At 48.7% G+C, this 14,550-nt stretch overlaps 1 protein-coding gene across 1 annotated transcript in view; it reads right to left on the reverse strand.

The window, feature by feature from the left end:
* The window catches only part of tjp1a (tight junction protein 1a), a gene marked incomplete at its 5' end in the record, with an annotated part of 88,507 nt that overhangs the window by 23,744 nt on the left and 50,213 nt on the right, over nucleotides 1–14,550 (reverse strand). Inside the window, 10 exon segments of the mRNA XM_084308186.1 lie at nucleotides 507–537; nucleotides 540–559; nucleotides 561–674; nucleotides 3,905–3,990; nucleotides 7,222–8,379; nucleotides 11,219–11,440; nucleotides 12,581–12,757; nucleotides 12,760–12,875; nucleotides 12,878–12,941; nucleotides 13,912–14,012. Coding sequence (XP_084164312.1) covers nucleotides 507–537; nucleotides 540–559; nucleotides 561–674; nucleotides 3,905–3,990; nucleotides 7,222–8,379; nucleotides 11,219–11,440; nucleotides 12,581–12,757; nucleotides 12,760–12,875; nucleotides 12,878–12,941; nucleotides 13,912–14,012 — 2,089 coding nt within the window.

Below are 14,550 nucleotides of genomic sequence, written 5' to 3' on the forward strand. Positions count from 1 at the left end.
TTACCTGGGGTAGTTGTGTGTTACCTGGGGTAGTTGTGTGTTACCTGGGGTAGTTGTGTGTTACCTGTGGTAGTTGTGTGTTACCTGGGGTAGTTGTGTGTTACCTGGGGTAGTTGTGTGTTACCTGGGGTAGTTGTGTGTTACCTGGGGTAGTTGTGTGTTACCTGGGGTAGTTGTGTGTTACCTGGGGTAGTTGTGTGTTACCTGGGGTAGTTGTGCGTTACCTGGGGTAGTTGTGTGTTACCTGGGGTAGTTGTGTGTTACCTGGGGTAGTTGTAGGTGGACTGTGTGTTAGCTGGGGTAGTTGTAGGTGGCCTGTGTGTTACCTGGGGTAGTTGTGTGTTACCTGGGGTAGTTGTGTGTTACCTGTGGTAGTTGTGTGTTACCTGGGGTAGTTGTGTGTTACCTGGGGTAGTTGTGTGTTACCTGGGGTAGTTGTGTGTTACCTGGGGTAGTTGTGTGTTACCTGGGGTAGTTGTGTGTTACCTGGGGTAGTTGTGTGTTACCTGGGGTAGTTGTAGGTGGCCTGTGCGTGCGGCTTGGTGGGGCCGGCTTGGAGCCGGTCGAAGTACGACAGCTGTTTCCTGTAGTACTCCTCGTCCTCATCGGGGTCGTAGTGGTTCGAACGTACGATGTCATCATCAGCCACTCTGGGCTTCTGGGGCTCTGGAGCTCTGAGAGTGAGAGAGGGAGAGAGAGAGTGAGAGAGGGAAGGAGTGAGGGAGTGAGAGAGGGAAGGAGTGAGGGAGTGAGAGAGGGAAGGAGAGGGAGTGAGAGAGAAGTGAGAGAGGGAGTGAGAGAGATAGAGGGAGATAGGGAAGGAGTGAGAGAGGGAGTGAGAGAGGGAGTGAGAGAGGGAGATAGGGAAGGAGTGAGAGAGGGAAGGAGAGAGGGAGTGAGAGAGGGAAGGAGAGATAGGGAGTGAGTGAGAGACGGAGTGAGTGAGAGAGAGAGAGAGAGAGAAGGATAGAGAGGGAGTGAGAGGGAAGGAGTGAGGGAAGGAGTGAGAGAGGGAGTGAGAGAGGGAAGGAGAGGTAGAGGGAGTGAGAGGGAAGGAGAGAGGGAAGGAGTGAGAGAAGGAGTGAGAAAGGGAGTGAGAAAGGGAGTGAGAGAGGAGGGTTGGAAGGCAGAGGACAGATATGTAAAAGGCCACATTGAGGTGGTAAGGTCAAAGCCGAAATGTTTTGTTTAACGTTATACAAAGTTGTGATTCAACAGAATTAGACTAAACTTTTAGAACACTTTCTTTTACAGTACAGTATATGAACCGGGTTCAGAATATTGACTACATTTTTTATATTAAAGCAATATGACTTTTCTTCCTCCAACATCACCCTGTAGGCAGAACTGTTCCCGGAACCTAACCTGCAGATCTTATGGAAGAGAACCCAGGGACATGAGAGCGAAGAGTCTTGCCAGCAAACGTCATCATTGTATACAAACTGTAAAAGGCTCTATAGCCACAGTATAAGTGCAGTTCCATTCTGAGACACCAGATGGAGGTATAATACCAGCAGTGAAATAGCTCTTTACCTCTATTATCAGAGTAAAGGCACATTTATTCAGTTAACCTCTTAAGCCCTAGCCATATTTTCAGAAAATTCCCCTAAAAGTAAATGGAAGATTGCTCTACTTCTACAAGGTCCATTTGCATGTTCCTGGTATCTAGGGACATCTATACATCTATGGATCTCAGGGAATGTATTCCCATTGTCAGAAATATTGTGTCTGTTACTAGGCTTGAATAAATTGTAATGAACCAAAGGAGAATATATGATCACTTTCTTTATTATTTTCATCTTTGACGGTGAATAACACCATGCTAACATTGATCAGACGTGAAAAATTGCCACTGAGCTCATTCAGCACCTTCTTGAGATCAAGTGTACAAAGAAATGTATGAATAAAGGGCAGATGATTTACAGGGGTTATTGTAGATACAGTACTGAATTATGTCATGCAATTTGAAATATGAATATAGAATATAGAATATCAGTCCTATAAATGACCTTATTATGGCCAAGTCATACATCTATGGATCTGGCCAAATCTCATCTTTCCAATGGCAGAGTTCAATCTGGATTTAGTACCACCAAGCTCCCCTGACAGGGCAGCAAAAACTGTGAATGAAATCTACTGAAAGTACAGTTTTTTTTTTATCTACTTTTTCTCCCATCCCAATTTAGTCGTTATGCCAATTACCTTCCTGGTCGTTGCGCGCATTTCCCCCCACTTGCCGGTCTAGGGAGGGTTGATAGATACTATCACATGTCCCCTCCAATACATGTGGAGTCAGCCAGCCGCTTCTTTTCACCCGACAGCGAGGACTCTCATTGGGGGAACGCGTGGGAGGCTCACACTACTTCCCCCAGATCCCTTCCTCGCTGAGCAGGCGCCCCGAATGACCAGTAGGAGTCGCTGTTTACAACGACCAGGATACACACCCCACGGCTTCCCACCCGCTAACACTGCCAATTGTGTTAGTATGGACGACCAACCAAGCCGGAGGTACCGCTGACAGCTGGATTCGATACCAGTGTCTCTGCGGTGGTAGGCAGGCGCTTAGTCCGCTACGCTACCCAGCCGCCCTGAAAGTAGTTTTTTGTAACAAAAAAATGCTTCGACCCGTTTGTTCGACCCGTGAGACATAATCATGAAAAATAATGTTGAAAGATTATTTCATGCCAGCCGGCTCCAAGTTTGACAGGGGCTGGCGTGAGCTGCGTAGTGTAGTTTTATGAAATTTGAAAGCCCATCGAAAGCCCTGGGTCTCTTCTTTCATAGGACTACACACACACGCATGACCGCTTGCTTTATTTCCGTCTAATTCATCCGGTTTCCACTCTCGGTTCATCGGTTCATCCGGTTTCCACCGACTCTGCCGTCGGCGTGTGAATGTGTGAGTGAACGGGTAAAATGTGAGGAACAAATTGTAAAGCGCTTTGGATAAAGGCCGATATATAAATGCACCATTTTACCATTTACAACCGCTGCAGCTAAAGACATGGAAGTGAAGTCTAAAAGTGCTTCCATGGTCGAGCGGATAGTGCGCGGAGGACACTTTGAACTTTCATAGTCGAGCGGACCTCCGCGGACCAATTTCCTACATGTCTCGCGCCAGTTTACACACTTTTTCCCACGCTGTTCAACTTCTGTCACGTCGTCATCATCCGATGTCAAAATAAAAATAGTCTATGGGTGACGATTAGCGATAGTAAAACAAAATGTTGCGTCATCTACCTGCCAACGTTTTACCGGACCAATCCTACCCATAGAACCATGATCCTGCCCGACTCTCACTTGGCACGGAGCGAGTGGTCAGAGTAAAATGCAGATCGGCGACGTCACATTAAATGCAGGTCGATGTCGACCAACACGCAGAGCAGCGTTTTGTGTGACACCAAGTGAGCGGCGCGGACGTCCGCGCATTAGAAAATTGGAGCTTCGCACTTGGGAGTCCGCTTCGAGTCCGCCTTGAGTCGGCGCGGACCTCCGCGGAGCCCGCACAGAGTACGGTCCGCTGGACTATGGGAGCACCTTAAGGGCTTGTGTCCATAGCGGACGTTTTATGAGTTGTCAGCTCCTTTCTGTCATTCATTTCTATGCTACAGGCGTGACAGGCTCGCTCCTTTTCCCAGCCCTGCGCCTCGCATTTATGAGCTCTCGGCGGCAGCGTTTTTGGGCGGAGCGCTCTCAGCGCATAAAGTTGAAACTAGTTCAACTTTTGGAAAGGAGCGCGCTCATCAAGGTAACTCATCGAGGAAGGGGCGGAGCCGCGGCAGTCACGAGCCTCAGGAAAACGCTCTGAGCTTTTTTTTTTCTTTTTCAAAGCGGTCCGCCTTGAAAAAAACGTCCGCTATGGACACAAGCCCTCACTCAGCCGCTGGCCGCTGGCGGCTCTCACCTGAACGTCTTCTCTTGGTCCAGGTTGCTGAGTGAGTTGGCTTTGGGGATCCCTCCTGCCCCCGGCTTCACGGGCAACTCCGCCGCCTGCGGCAACAACAACAGGAAACCAACACTATTAACACTTTCACTGCCACACACGACAGCCGGTTAATAACCCTTTCACTGTGACAATACAGAAGGTTAGCCCTTTACTATCACACAACCGACGTCGGTTGTGTGATAGTAAAGGGCTAACCTTCTGTCGTGTGGCAGTGAAAGGGTTAATACGAGTGTCGCAATTAAATCAGACGACGATTTGATGATAAATTCCGATCTCCGTGGTGTGGCTGTTGGTCCGGGGGGGCGGTACATGTATAATTGCACAGTTCCTTTACCTGTGTGGTAGTTTAGTTTACTCAGTTTATTTGATCAGGGACAGTGCATATCAATCAACAGTTTATACATTTATAAATGAATACAAATAAAATAAAAATGTAAATATGCCAACGTTAGCAGGGTTGCTGCTAGTTTTCAGTTGTAGTCCCCTGGGCTAGATGTTGAAGCCCGAAAAGAAACAGAAAAATAGAAGGACATTAAAGCGAATATAAACACAGTTTAAAACCTATTCTGTACATTCACTCACTAGGCATTCGTGCGTCTCTATACAAATCAAGGCTATACATGTATAAACACTGTATAGGCAGGCACACATAACACATAATCATATATCACATAACCACTAGGGATGTCCGGATCACATTTTTTTGCTCCCGATCCGAATCATGTGTTTTTGAGTATCTACCGATACCGATCTTTCCCGATCCGATCAAAAAAATTATAATTACAAAAAAAAAAAAAAAACTTTTATCCCAATTTCTCACATTACATTCACCCTGAATGTTGACGTTATCCAGGTGAAAAGTTAACTTCATTCAAGCGAGGCATTGCAACCGGAGTAATCTTAAAAACTCCGCCTAGTCCAACCTGCTGCTTCATGAGAGCAATGGCGCCATCGTCTGTAAAAATCAGGTGACTGCAAGTTCGGCAACTAGTGGATGTCCCTCATCCTTGACATAAATCATTTGATGTATAATTAAATCAAAGGAAATGCGTTTGTTTTGGCAAAATTCTTCTGCTCTGTGTGACAATAAATAAATGAATGATGATATGCAATTTAAAACCAAAACTAAGGCCATGTTTAGACGGAGAGTCTCAGCAGAAACCGCAGAAGTCGTCTTGCGGTCTCACTTTTAATTTTGCGTTTAGACTAGTGTTTTGGGATGGAATTCTGCGTGCAGACGAGGCTGTAAAGACTCGAGACGACGGAGCCCCGCTGTCACACGATTGGCGCAGATGTCACATGACCGTGCTGTGAAGACCCGCCCTACTCTGCCTCTGATTCGCAGACTGTGGGTGGGGGAATGTGATTGGACCAAAGCAGAGTCACTCACAGACAGTGGCTCCAGTCACTAATAGTTGCGATAGCCGCGGGACTGATTCTTGTGTATTTAAAAGTCAACGTAGCCTTCAGGGCCCCGTTCCCCGTACCTGGCTAACTGAGTTAGCCGGATAATTTTCAGCATAGCTTGACTTAAGCCAGACCTTTCCATTCCCCGACGCTCGATTGTCTAAATCACTATGACAACAGATCAAAAAGTTTGAACCTGGTCGAGGGCAGGGTTAAGTTCAGTTAGCTGGATGAACTATGGCCACACCCCCGCAAAGAAATCCCAGCTCCCTTCCTGAAATATTTCTCACAGTCTATATCCCATTATGCCATTCTGAATTATGTTTTTGTGCTTCGTTTGAAATGTAAAATGATAGGTCTGCAGTAACGCTGATAATAAATCATATTCAGCCTATGAATTTACTTTGTCCTATATAATGCACGTCATATTTATACGGATACGGCGCTCGCGAGTCGCGACAGTTATTTTAATAACGGACTAAACGGATCATTGCAAATGTGAATCCCGCTGGGATATTTTTAATGAATGAAACCTATCGGGTGTTTGGCTCTGATTAGTTTAATATTCTTCGCTGTGTATTTGCTTAACGGAGCACCCGGATGCGTTTCATTCAAGCTGAAGCGTCTATGCGCGGATTGTGGATATGAATTATGAGGAATCTGAATCTGTGGAATATTTAATTGTATCACTGTGATATTGTCACACGTTATTGTGATATTGTAACTGGGATTAAAATATATGAGGAGATGCGCTGTTTGATGGATTTGATGAATGAATTTGAGAAAATGCATTTATCTTTTCAAGCACTGTTATCTGATGATGAACATGAGGTGTCACTGGTATAAACCAAATGGTAATCAATTCAATGCATGTATGGATTATGTCCGAAACAGATTAAAACCGGATTAATAGTGTAACTGCAAGCCTCCCTCCAAGCCTCTCTTTGGAAACCATGTATTTATATAGTACATAATACCTAAGCACATACAGATATCCTCATGATATAATTCGTATCAATTAGATATACTATTTGGGCTTGTTTTTATCGTTATTCTGAAAGAGCTGAACTAATTATTTTCGCTAGCAAGATCTCATTTGATTATTCATTCCATAAGCCTATACTGCCAGCAGGCACGCCCATTCTGCAATCTGTTAATAAAGTTTTAAATCAATCAATCAATCAATGCCGTTAGAAGATCAGGATTTCTGCTATCGACACTTGCTGTCTTTTCAGCTGAGGCGGGCGCGCGCAATTATCCTGAGTCTCAAGTCTGGTTCAAATGAACGAGACTGAATCCACCTTCGAGGAACAGGAAAATCCCGGATTCAAACATCGGGTTAATTGAATCTGGATAATGGGACTCTTGATCGACTTAGTTGAACCAGGTACGGGGAATAGGGCCCAGGTGATCGCCATGGATAGAATCAGACATGCTTTGTTTACGCTTCTCGGCTACTGGCGCATGCCTGTGACATAAGCAGTACGTGACGAGAGCCTTGACAACCCTTTCTTCATAGTTGTATGCGGTTTGACAGTTTAGATGATAGCGCAAAGGTTTATCGTTTCTAGGAATTCCACCCAGGAAGGTGGTCTCACTTTTTTGCGGATTCTCCCCGTAAAAACGCTGTTGCCGTATAAACAAAAGGCACATCCGAAAAAATATTTTTGCGGATTCACCTGCTAGCGTTTCCGTCTAAACAGGGCCTAAGGCCTCAGTATGAGTTTAAGACGTGAACATGGTCATGTTTGTTGAATTGAAAAAAAAAAAAAAAAAAAAAAAAAAGATTGCGACCTTCTGAAAATCACGTGATCGGATCGGGACATCCCTAATAACCACATGACCACGGTCAGGACGGTCAGGCTCACCTTGCTCCCAGGTCCGTCTCCCGTCTCCCGCACTCGGTCCACGGACACAGAGCGCTTGTTCTCAAACATCTTGACCCGAGTCAGGACCGACTGGGGCCGCATGGCCGGGTCGTCCCGCTCCTCCCGGGGCAGCGGCTGGGGGGCCGTCGTGACCACGCCGTGCCCGGGGGGGGAGGGTGAGGGGGGGGCGTCGGCCTGGGGAGGCGTCGGCGGCGTGGGGCTGGGCTCCGAGTTCAGGGGAGGGCTGTCGTACTGCTGGGGCCTGGGGGGGCCCCTGTGCTGCGGCTGCTGCTGCTGTGGCGGGGGGGGCCCCTGGCTGTAGGCCAGCCGCTGGGCGGCGGGGTCCGGGGGGCCGGTGGCCGGGGGGTAACCTGCCGGGTGGGGCTCCTGCTCGTAGCGCGGTCGGGTGTCATAACCCGGGCCAGGGGGCGGGGCCTCGTCGTAACGGATGGGTCCAGGGGGCGGGGCCTCGTCGTAACGGATGGGTCCAGGGGGCGGGGCCTCGTCGTAACGGATGGGTCCAGGGGGCGGGGCCTCGTCGTAACGGATGGGTCCAGGAGGCGGGGCCTCGTCGTAACGGATGGGTCCAGGGGGCGGGGCCCCATCGTAACGGTTAGGCCCGGGGGGCGGGGCCTCGTCATAACGGATAGGCCCGGGGGGCGGGGCCTCGTCATAACGGTTAGGCCCGGGGGGCGGGGCCTCGTCGTAACGGATGGGCGCAGGAACTGCCGGTTTACCGTAGCGAGGTCGTCCATGATCGTAGCCCTGCTGAGGGGGGAGCTCGTCGTAGCGCTGAGGGGGGGGCTCCTCGTAGCGCTGCGGGGGGCTGTACTGGCGCTCGGGGGCGTCGCCATAGGCCAGGTGGGGGTCGTACCCCTGGGGGGGGGAGGGGTTCCACTGCTGCTGCTCGTAGTGGGGCAGGTTGTTCTCGTAGGGCAGCTGAGAGTCATAGCCGCGGTACTTTGGCTCCGGGTAACCCCCCCCTCCCCCTCCCCCTCCTCCTGCTCCGCTGCTCACGCCGCTGCTGCTGACGTCGTAGTGGCTGGGCGGGTGGTCGTAGTCCCTGTACGGCGGCTGCTCCTGGTGGTACGCCTTCCCGTCCAGACCGGCTCCTCGCCCCGGGTCCTCCAGGCCACCGTACGGCTCCGTGTGGAACATCTACCGGAGAGAAACACCACCAAAGAAGAGGAGAGGGTCAGTGGGTCTGCCGGAGGCGCCAACAACATGGCTGAGAAGAGCAACAACACGTGGTTCAATGTGAGAGAAAACTAAAAGTACAGAAGCGAGAAGTAAGAAGGAGAACAGAAGAGAAGGTTAAAACGAGTCCAGGAAATGAATGGCGGAGGAAAGATAACAAGGGAAAGACCTGAAATAGAGAAACTGAGAGGGGGAAGGGTTAATGTTCAGATCGTATAAACAGATAAGACACATCTCGGCACGGCCAAACGCACACGGCAGCTCAGTACACGGCACGGCATACCACCTCAAACTAAAAACTCAAATCAAAAAATGTAAATAAAGAATTCACAATGTTTGAAAAAAAAAAAAAAAAAAAAAAAAAAAAAAAGACAAAACAAAGGGGTCAATTTCTCTTGAGACACGTCTGATCTAAATTCAAATGTTTGAATAATTTTTTTTTGGAGCAAATCTTGATATTATTTCATCGTTGTTCATTTGCGACTTAATGTTTATTTGCCTGCGTCACGTTGACTCCAAAGAGAACAGTGTCCCCCCTTGTCTTGTTGCCATTACAAGCCAAATGAAATGACCACAACAACAGGTCGTTTAACTTTACAAGCACATGTCCATTATACTGTACAGGAAAAAACCATATCAAAACTCCTGATATTTGAAAAGTAACCAGTGGTGTATATTATATTATTATTATATTCGTCCAGATATATAGAACATTTCTGTTTGACCGCACTTGGCTGCATCATGGCTACATTTCAAATGCAGGAATAAAGGTAAGAGGGATGCACCGATACCAATACTGCTCTCAGATACCAGTGATACCAGGCTAAAATACTGATACTGCTCTCAGATACCAGTGATACCAGGCTAAAATACTGATACTGCTCTCAGATATCAGTGATACCAGGCTAAAATACTGATACTGCTCTCAGATATCAGTCTGACACCAGGCTAAAATACTGATACTGCTCTCAGATATCAGTCTGATACCAGGCTAAAATACTGATACTGCTCTCAGATATCAGTCTGACACCAGGCTAAAATACTGATACTGCTCTAAGATATCAGTCTGATACCAGGCTAAAATACCAATACTGCTCTCAGATATCAGTGATACCAGGCTAAAATACTGATACTGCTCTAAGATATCAGTGATACCAGGCAAAAATACTGATACTGCTCTACGATATCAGTCTGATACCAGGCTAAAATACTGACACTGCTCTAAGATATCAGTCTGATACCAGGCTAAAATACTGATACTGCTCTAAGATATCAGTCTGATACCAGGCTAAAATACTGATACTGCTCTAAGATATCAGTCTGATACCAGGCTAAAATACTGATACTGCTCTCAGATATCAGTGATAGCAGGCTAAAATACTGATACTGCTCTCAGATATCAGTGATACCAGGCTAAAATACCGATACTGCTCTCAGATATCAGTGATACCAGGCTAGAATACTGATACTGCTCTCAGATATCAGTCTGATACCAGGCTAAAACAGTCTGATACCAGGCTAAAATACTGATACTGCTCTAAGATATCAGTGATACCAGGCTAAAATACTGATACTGCTCTTAGATATCAGTGATACCAGGCTAAAATACTGATACTGCTCTCAGATATCAGTGATACCAGGCTAAAATACTGATACTGCTCTCAGATATCAGTCTGATACCAGGCTAAAACAGTCTGATACCAGGCTAATGGTACCAGGCTAAAACAGTCTGATACCAGGCTAATGATACCAGGCTAAAACAGTCTGATACCATGCTAAAACAGTCTGATACCAGGCTAAAATATGGTCTCAGTATCGAGAAGATGTCCCCAATACTAAAATAGTAACATGCTAGAAATGAAAGCAGTGTTAGATCTCTCCAATGGGGACAACGTGATCATATTCACGATGGTTTTTTATTTAACCACCCCAAACTGATGCTCTCAGTCTATACTCCACTAGTGACGGATCGGGTTGGTAGGTACTGGCAGTTTAGGGTATCGGCAGTGAAACAGTGGTATCGGTGCGTCCCTGAAAAAGAGATGAAATTGACTTAAAAATGGCTAAAGGAAAAAAACGGCCCATTCAGCCGTGCAATAATAACCAATGCACCACATGACCAGGTCTACCCTCTAGTGGTGAAGTAACAGAAGGCACGCCAGACACTTGCAGCCATGCAGAGAGGGTAAGCAACAGTGAGAGAGAGAGAGAGAGAGACCATCTTCACTGTTCTTCTCCATGGAGCTTTACCGGTCATCCCCTCCGAGACCACTGCTGTTTACCAGTGCTCACACACACAGGCACGCACACACACACACACACACACGCACACACACACACAGGCTCACACACACACACAGGCTCACACACAGGCGCGCACACACACACACACACACACACACACACACAGGCTCACACAGGCGCACACACACACACAAACACACAGACACACACACACAGGCTCACACACACAGACACACAGGCTCACACACACACACACACAGACACACACACACAGACACACAGGCACACACAGACACACAGGCTCACACACGCTCTCACACTCGTCCGTCTCTCTGGGCAGTGGCCAGCTGGCATGCAGCAGGGCAGGAGAGAGCGAGAGAGAGAAGCGTGGCAGGAGGAGAAAGGCACACAGGCAGGTTGCAGCAGCGGCAGTGGAGGAGGAGGAGGAGGAGGAGGAAGAGGAGGATGGGACGACTGAAGGAAGTCAGCCAGGCCGGGCCGCGTCGAGCCAGGCCTCGCGGGAGAGTCCAGAGATAGCAGACGGTCGGGTGGATACCTTTGGTTCTGGACTGGGCGGTCCGGGCGGCAGAGGTGGTTCTAGCTCAGGGGTGGGTCTCCTAAGCGAGCCCGCCTCGGGGGAGGGGCTGGGGCTGGGCTGGCCGTGTAGGGGAGGAGCCTCCTCAGGGCTCACGCCCCCCACTACAGTGTTTACGGGGTGGTCGACAGCAGGGGGCGCTGTCTCGGGCTGCAGGGGGAGGCTAGGCGTGGCCTCTGCTTTCTGTGAAGTGGTGCAGAAACGTTTAATAACAATGCGTGCGACGCGCTGAAGGGAGCAGCACGCGCAAACCATAACCACCCCCCCCTCACTGCTCCGAGTGACAGGCGACACTTACTCAAAAAACAGCCAATCACCAGCTTCCATACTCAACCGGTAGCTTTAAAATGAAGTAGCAGCAGCACAAGGTTTGCGACGATAGTGTCGTCTCGATTAGATTTTAATTCTAGGCTTTACAGAGTACAGTGATGTTTTTCTTTCCCTTCTTTTTCTCTCTCTTTCTTTTATTATTATTTTCTTTTTTTTTATGTCGGTTAACAACAGCATCAGAAGACAGACGTATATAACTTTGGATATCATAGCGGCCCGGCGGTGGGGCCTCGATAAATACAGTTTTACAGCAATACTGGATTATTATTAACAGTGTGGCAATTCCAACATGCACATTAATAATAATAATACTTGGCGGTGTGTGACATCATCAGTCCCAAGCTCCCTCAGGTGCGAGGAGGCGACAGTAACTAGGAAGTGCACATAGGTGAGTCTCTCTGCATACAGACACAGACAACAACACATAGAGCGCCCTCTCCTGGTCCAACTAGGAAGTGCACATAGGTGAGTCTCTCTGCATACAGACACCGACAACAACACATAGAGCGCCCTCTCCTGGTCACGCGGAGGGCGGCAGCAGCAGCGACGACAACAACAGTCACACAGATAAGACAGCTTCGTGGTCATAATTAATACGGAGTACAACAATAACAGTCAAGATAATTAGTATCAATTTCTTTTCCCTTTTTTTTCTCCCCATTTTTTTTCTTCTCAAAAATAAAAAAGACACACTCACAGACAGATCAATAAACAAATATAGGAGGTAAATAAATAAATAAAAATAAATAAATAAATATATATATATATAGATAGATAGGAGGATATATAAATAGATACTTTGGATAAATACTTGGCATCGTCGAGACTTTTCTCTCCATTTACGTTGCAGTTTGCGATAGTAGTAGGATAGAGAGGATAGTAAAGGATTGTTTTAAAAGATGGGCTTCATCAATAGCGCTTCCAGAACACTCGTCTAACACAGACCACGGCCTCCAGACAACAGGGCAGACGCACGGCCCGAAGGAACGCTACCTGCTGGGGCGCCGGCGTCTTGAACCCGGCCGGGTCGATGCGGTTCAGGGGCTCCGGCTGCTGCGCCGTGTGCTGCTGCTGGTAGCCGGCGTAGCCGGGCGGCTCCTGGATGACGGGCGGGTCCTCGCGCACGGGCTCCGAGGAGCGGGTGATGGCGGGCTCCGCCGGGGGCCCGCGTGGTCGTCGTTCAGCGTCTCGTCCAGCTCCTGGTCGGTGTAGGCGCCGCCCTCCGTGTCCGTGTCCTCGTAGTCCGACGTGTGGCGGCTGTCGGTGCTGTACATGCTGTACTCACTGCCGGCGCCGACAGGTAGGACAGGCGATCGTCGTGGAGGTCCAGGTCGTCCTCGGGGGCCCCGTCGGCCTGGGGGGAGGGGGGGGGGGGGAATAGGGGGGGGGAGGGAGAGAGAGAGGGAGAGAGGGGGGGAAGAGGGAGAGAGAGAGAGAGAGAGAGAGGGGGGAAGAGGGAGAGAGAGAGGGAGAGGGGGGGAAGAGGAGAGAGAGAGAGAGAGAGGAGAGAGGAGGGGGAGAGAGGGAGAGAGGGAGAGAGAGAGAGAGAGAGGGGGAGAGAGAGGGAGAGAGAGAGAGGGGGAGTGTGAGAGAGAGAGAGGAGAGAGAGGAGGGGGGGAAGAGGGAGAGAGGGGAGAGAGAGAGAGAGAGGAGAGAGAGAGAGAGGGGGGAGAGAGGGGAGGGGGAGAGGGAGAGAGGAGAGAGAGAGAGAGAGAGAGAGAGAGAGAGAGAGAGAGAGAGGGGAGGAGAGTGGAGAGAGAGGAGAGAGAGAGGGGGGGAGAGAGAGAGAAGGGGGAGAGAGAGAGAGAAGGGGGAGTGAGTGAGTGAGAGAGAGAGAGAGAGAGAGAGAAATGGATTTCTCATAGGATGGCCCCTGCACTATTCAGTGTGTTATCCAGTCGTTAGAATGTAATACTGGGTCGCAGCTCAAGAGGATTCTTTACTTAATCGCCCCTTGAACAGCCCTTCTAAGGTTTCTCTCCTCCACATTGCCTGTGCTGCATTTTTTCCTATTGCTAGGTTTTAGTGAGTTTTTCCTTACCTTCGCGTGGGGTACGTCTGGGAGTGTTGCATTCATTATAATTTTTTAGACTTTATGGTGTTTTTGTTTTGTCTTGACTTATTGTGATGTTTCTTCTTGACTTGTTTAAGAAGAAGTGTCCCGGCCCCATGGGGACATTAAACGTGTGTTGTCGGGCCTTACAAATACATTTGATTTGATTTGATTTACTTCTGTTATTTTGTAATAATTATTTTCTGTCCATAACAGCGTTGTGATTGGGTTAGGGTTAGGGCTGTGATTGGTTGACCCGTGTGTCACTCACCTTGCCCTCTGAAACCCACACCAGCTGGTTCTGCTGCTGCTGGATGGTGTCCTTCAGAGCGCCGTACCAGCCGTCGTTCATGTTGTTCATGTTGATGGTGGCTGCAGAGAGAGAGCACAACAACAACAACACTCATCAGCTCTATATCCCTGAGCGGAGGAATCACCGGAGATCCCTATAGGGAGGTGTAGCGGTTACTTCCTGGTCTACAGGGAGTGTAGTGGTTACATCCTGGTCTACGGGAGGTGTAGTGGTTACTTCCTGGTCTATAGGGAGGTGTAGTGGTTACTTCCTGGTCTACAGGGAGGTGTAGTGGTTACTTCCTGGTCTACAGGGAGGTGTAGCGGTTACTTCCTGGTCTATAGGAGGTGTAGTGGTTACTTCCTGGTCTACAGGAGGTGTAGCGGTACTTCCTGGTCTATAGGGAGGTGTAGTGGTTACTTCCTGGTCTATAGGGAGGTGTAGTGGTTACTTCCTGGTCTATAGGGAGGTGTAGTGGTTACTTCCTGGTCTATAGGGAGGTGTAGTGGTTACTTCCTGGTCTATAGGAGGTGTAGTGGTTACTTCCTGGCTATAGGGAGTGTAGTGGTTACTTCCTGGTCTATAGGGAGGTGTAGTGGTTACTTCCTGGTCTATAGG

The sequence above is a fragment of the Notolepis coatsorum genome (genome assembly GCF_963971535.1).
Source record: "Notolepis coatsorum genome assembly, chromosome: 2".
NCBI classification, from domain to species: domain Eukaryota; kingdom Metazoa; phylum Chordata; class Actinopteri; order Aulopiformes; family Paralepididae; genus Notolepis; species Notolepis coatsorum.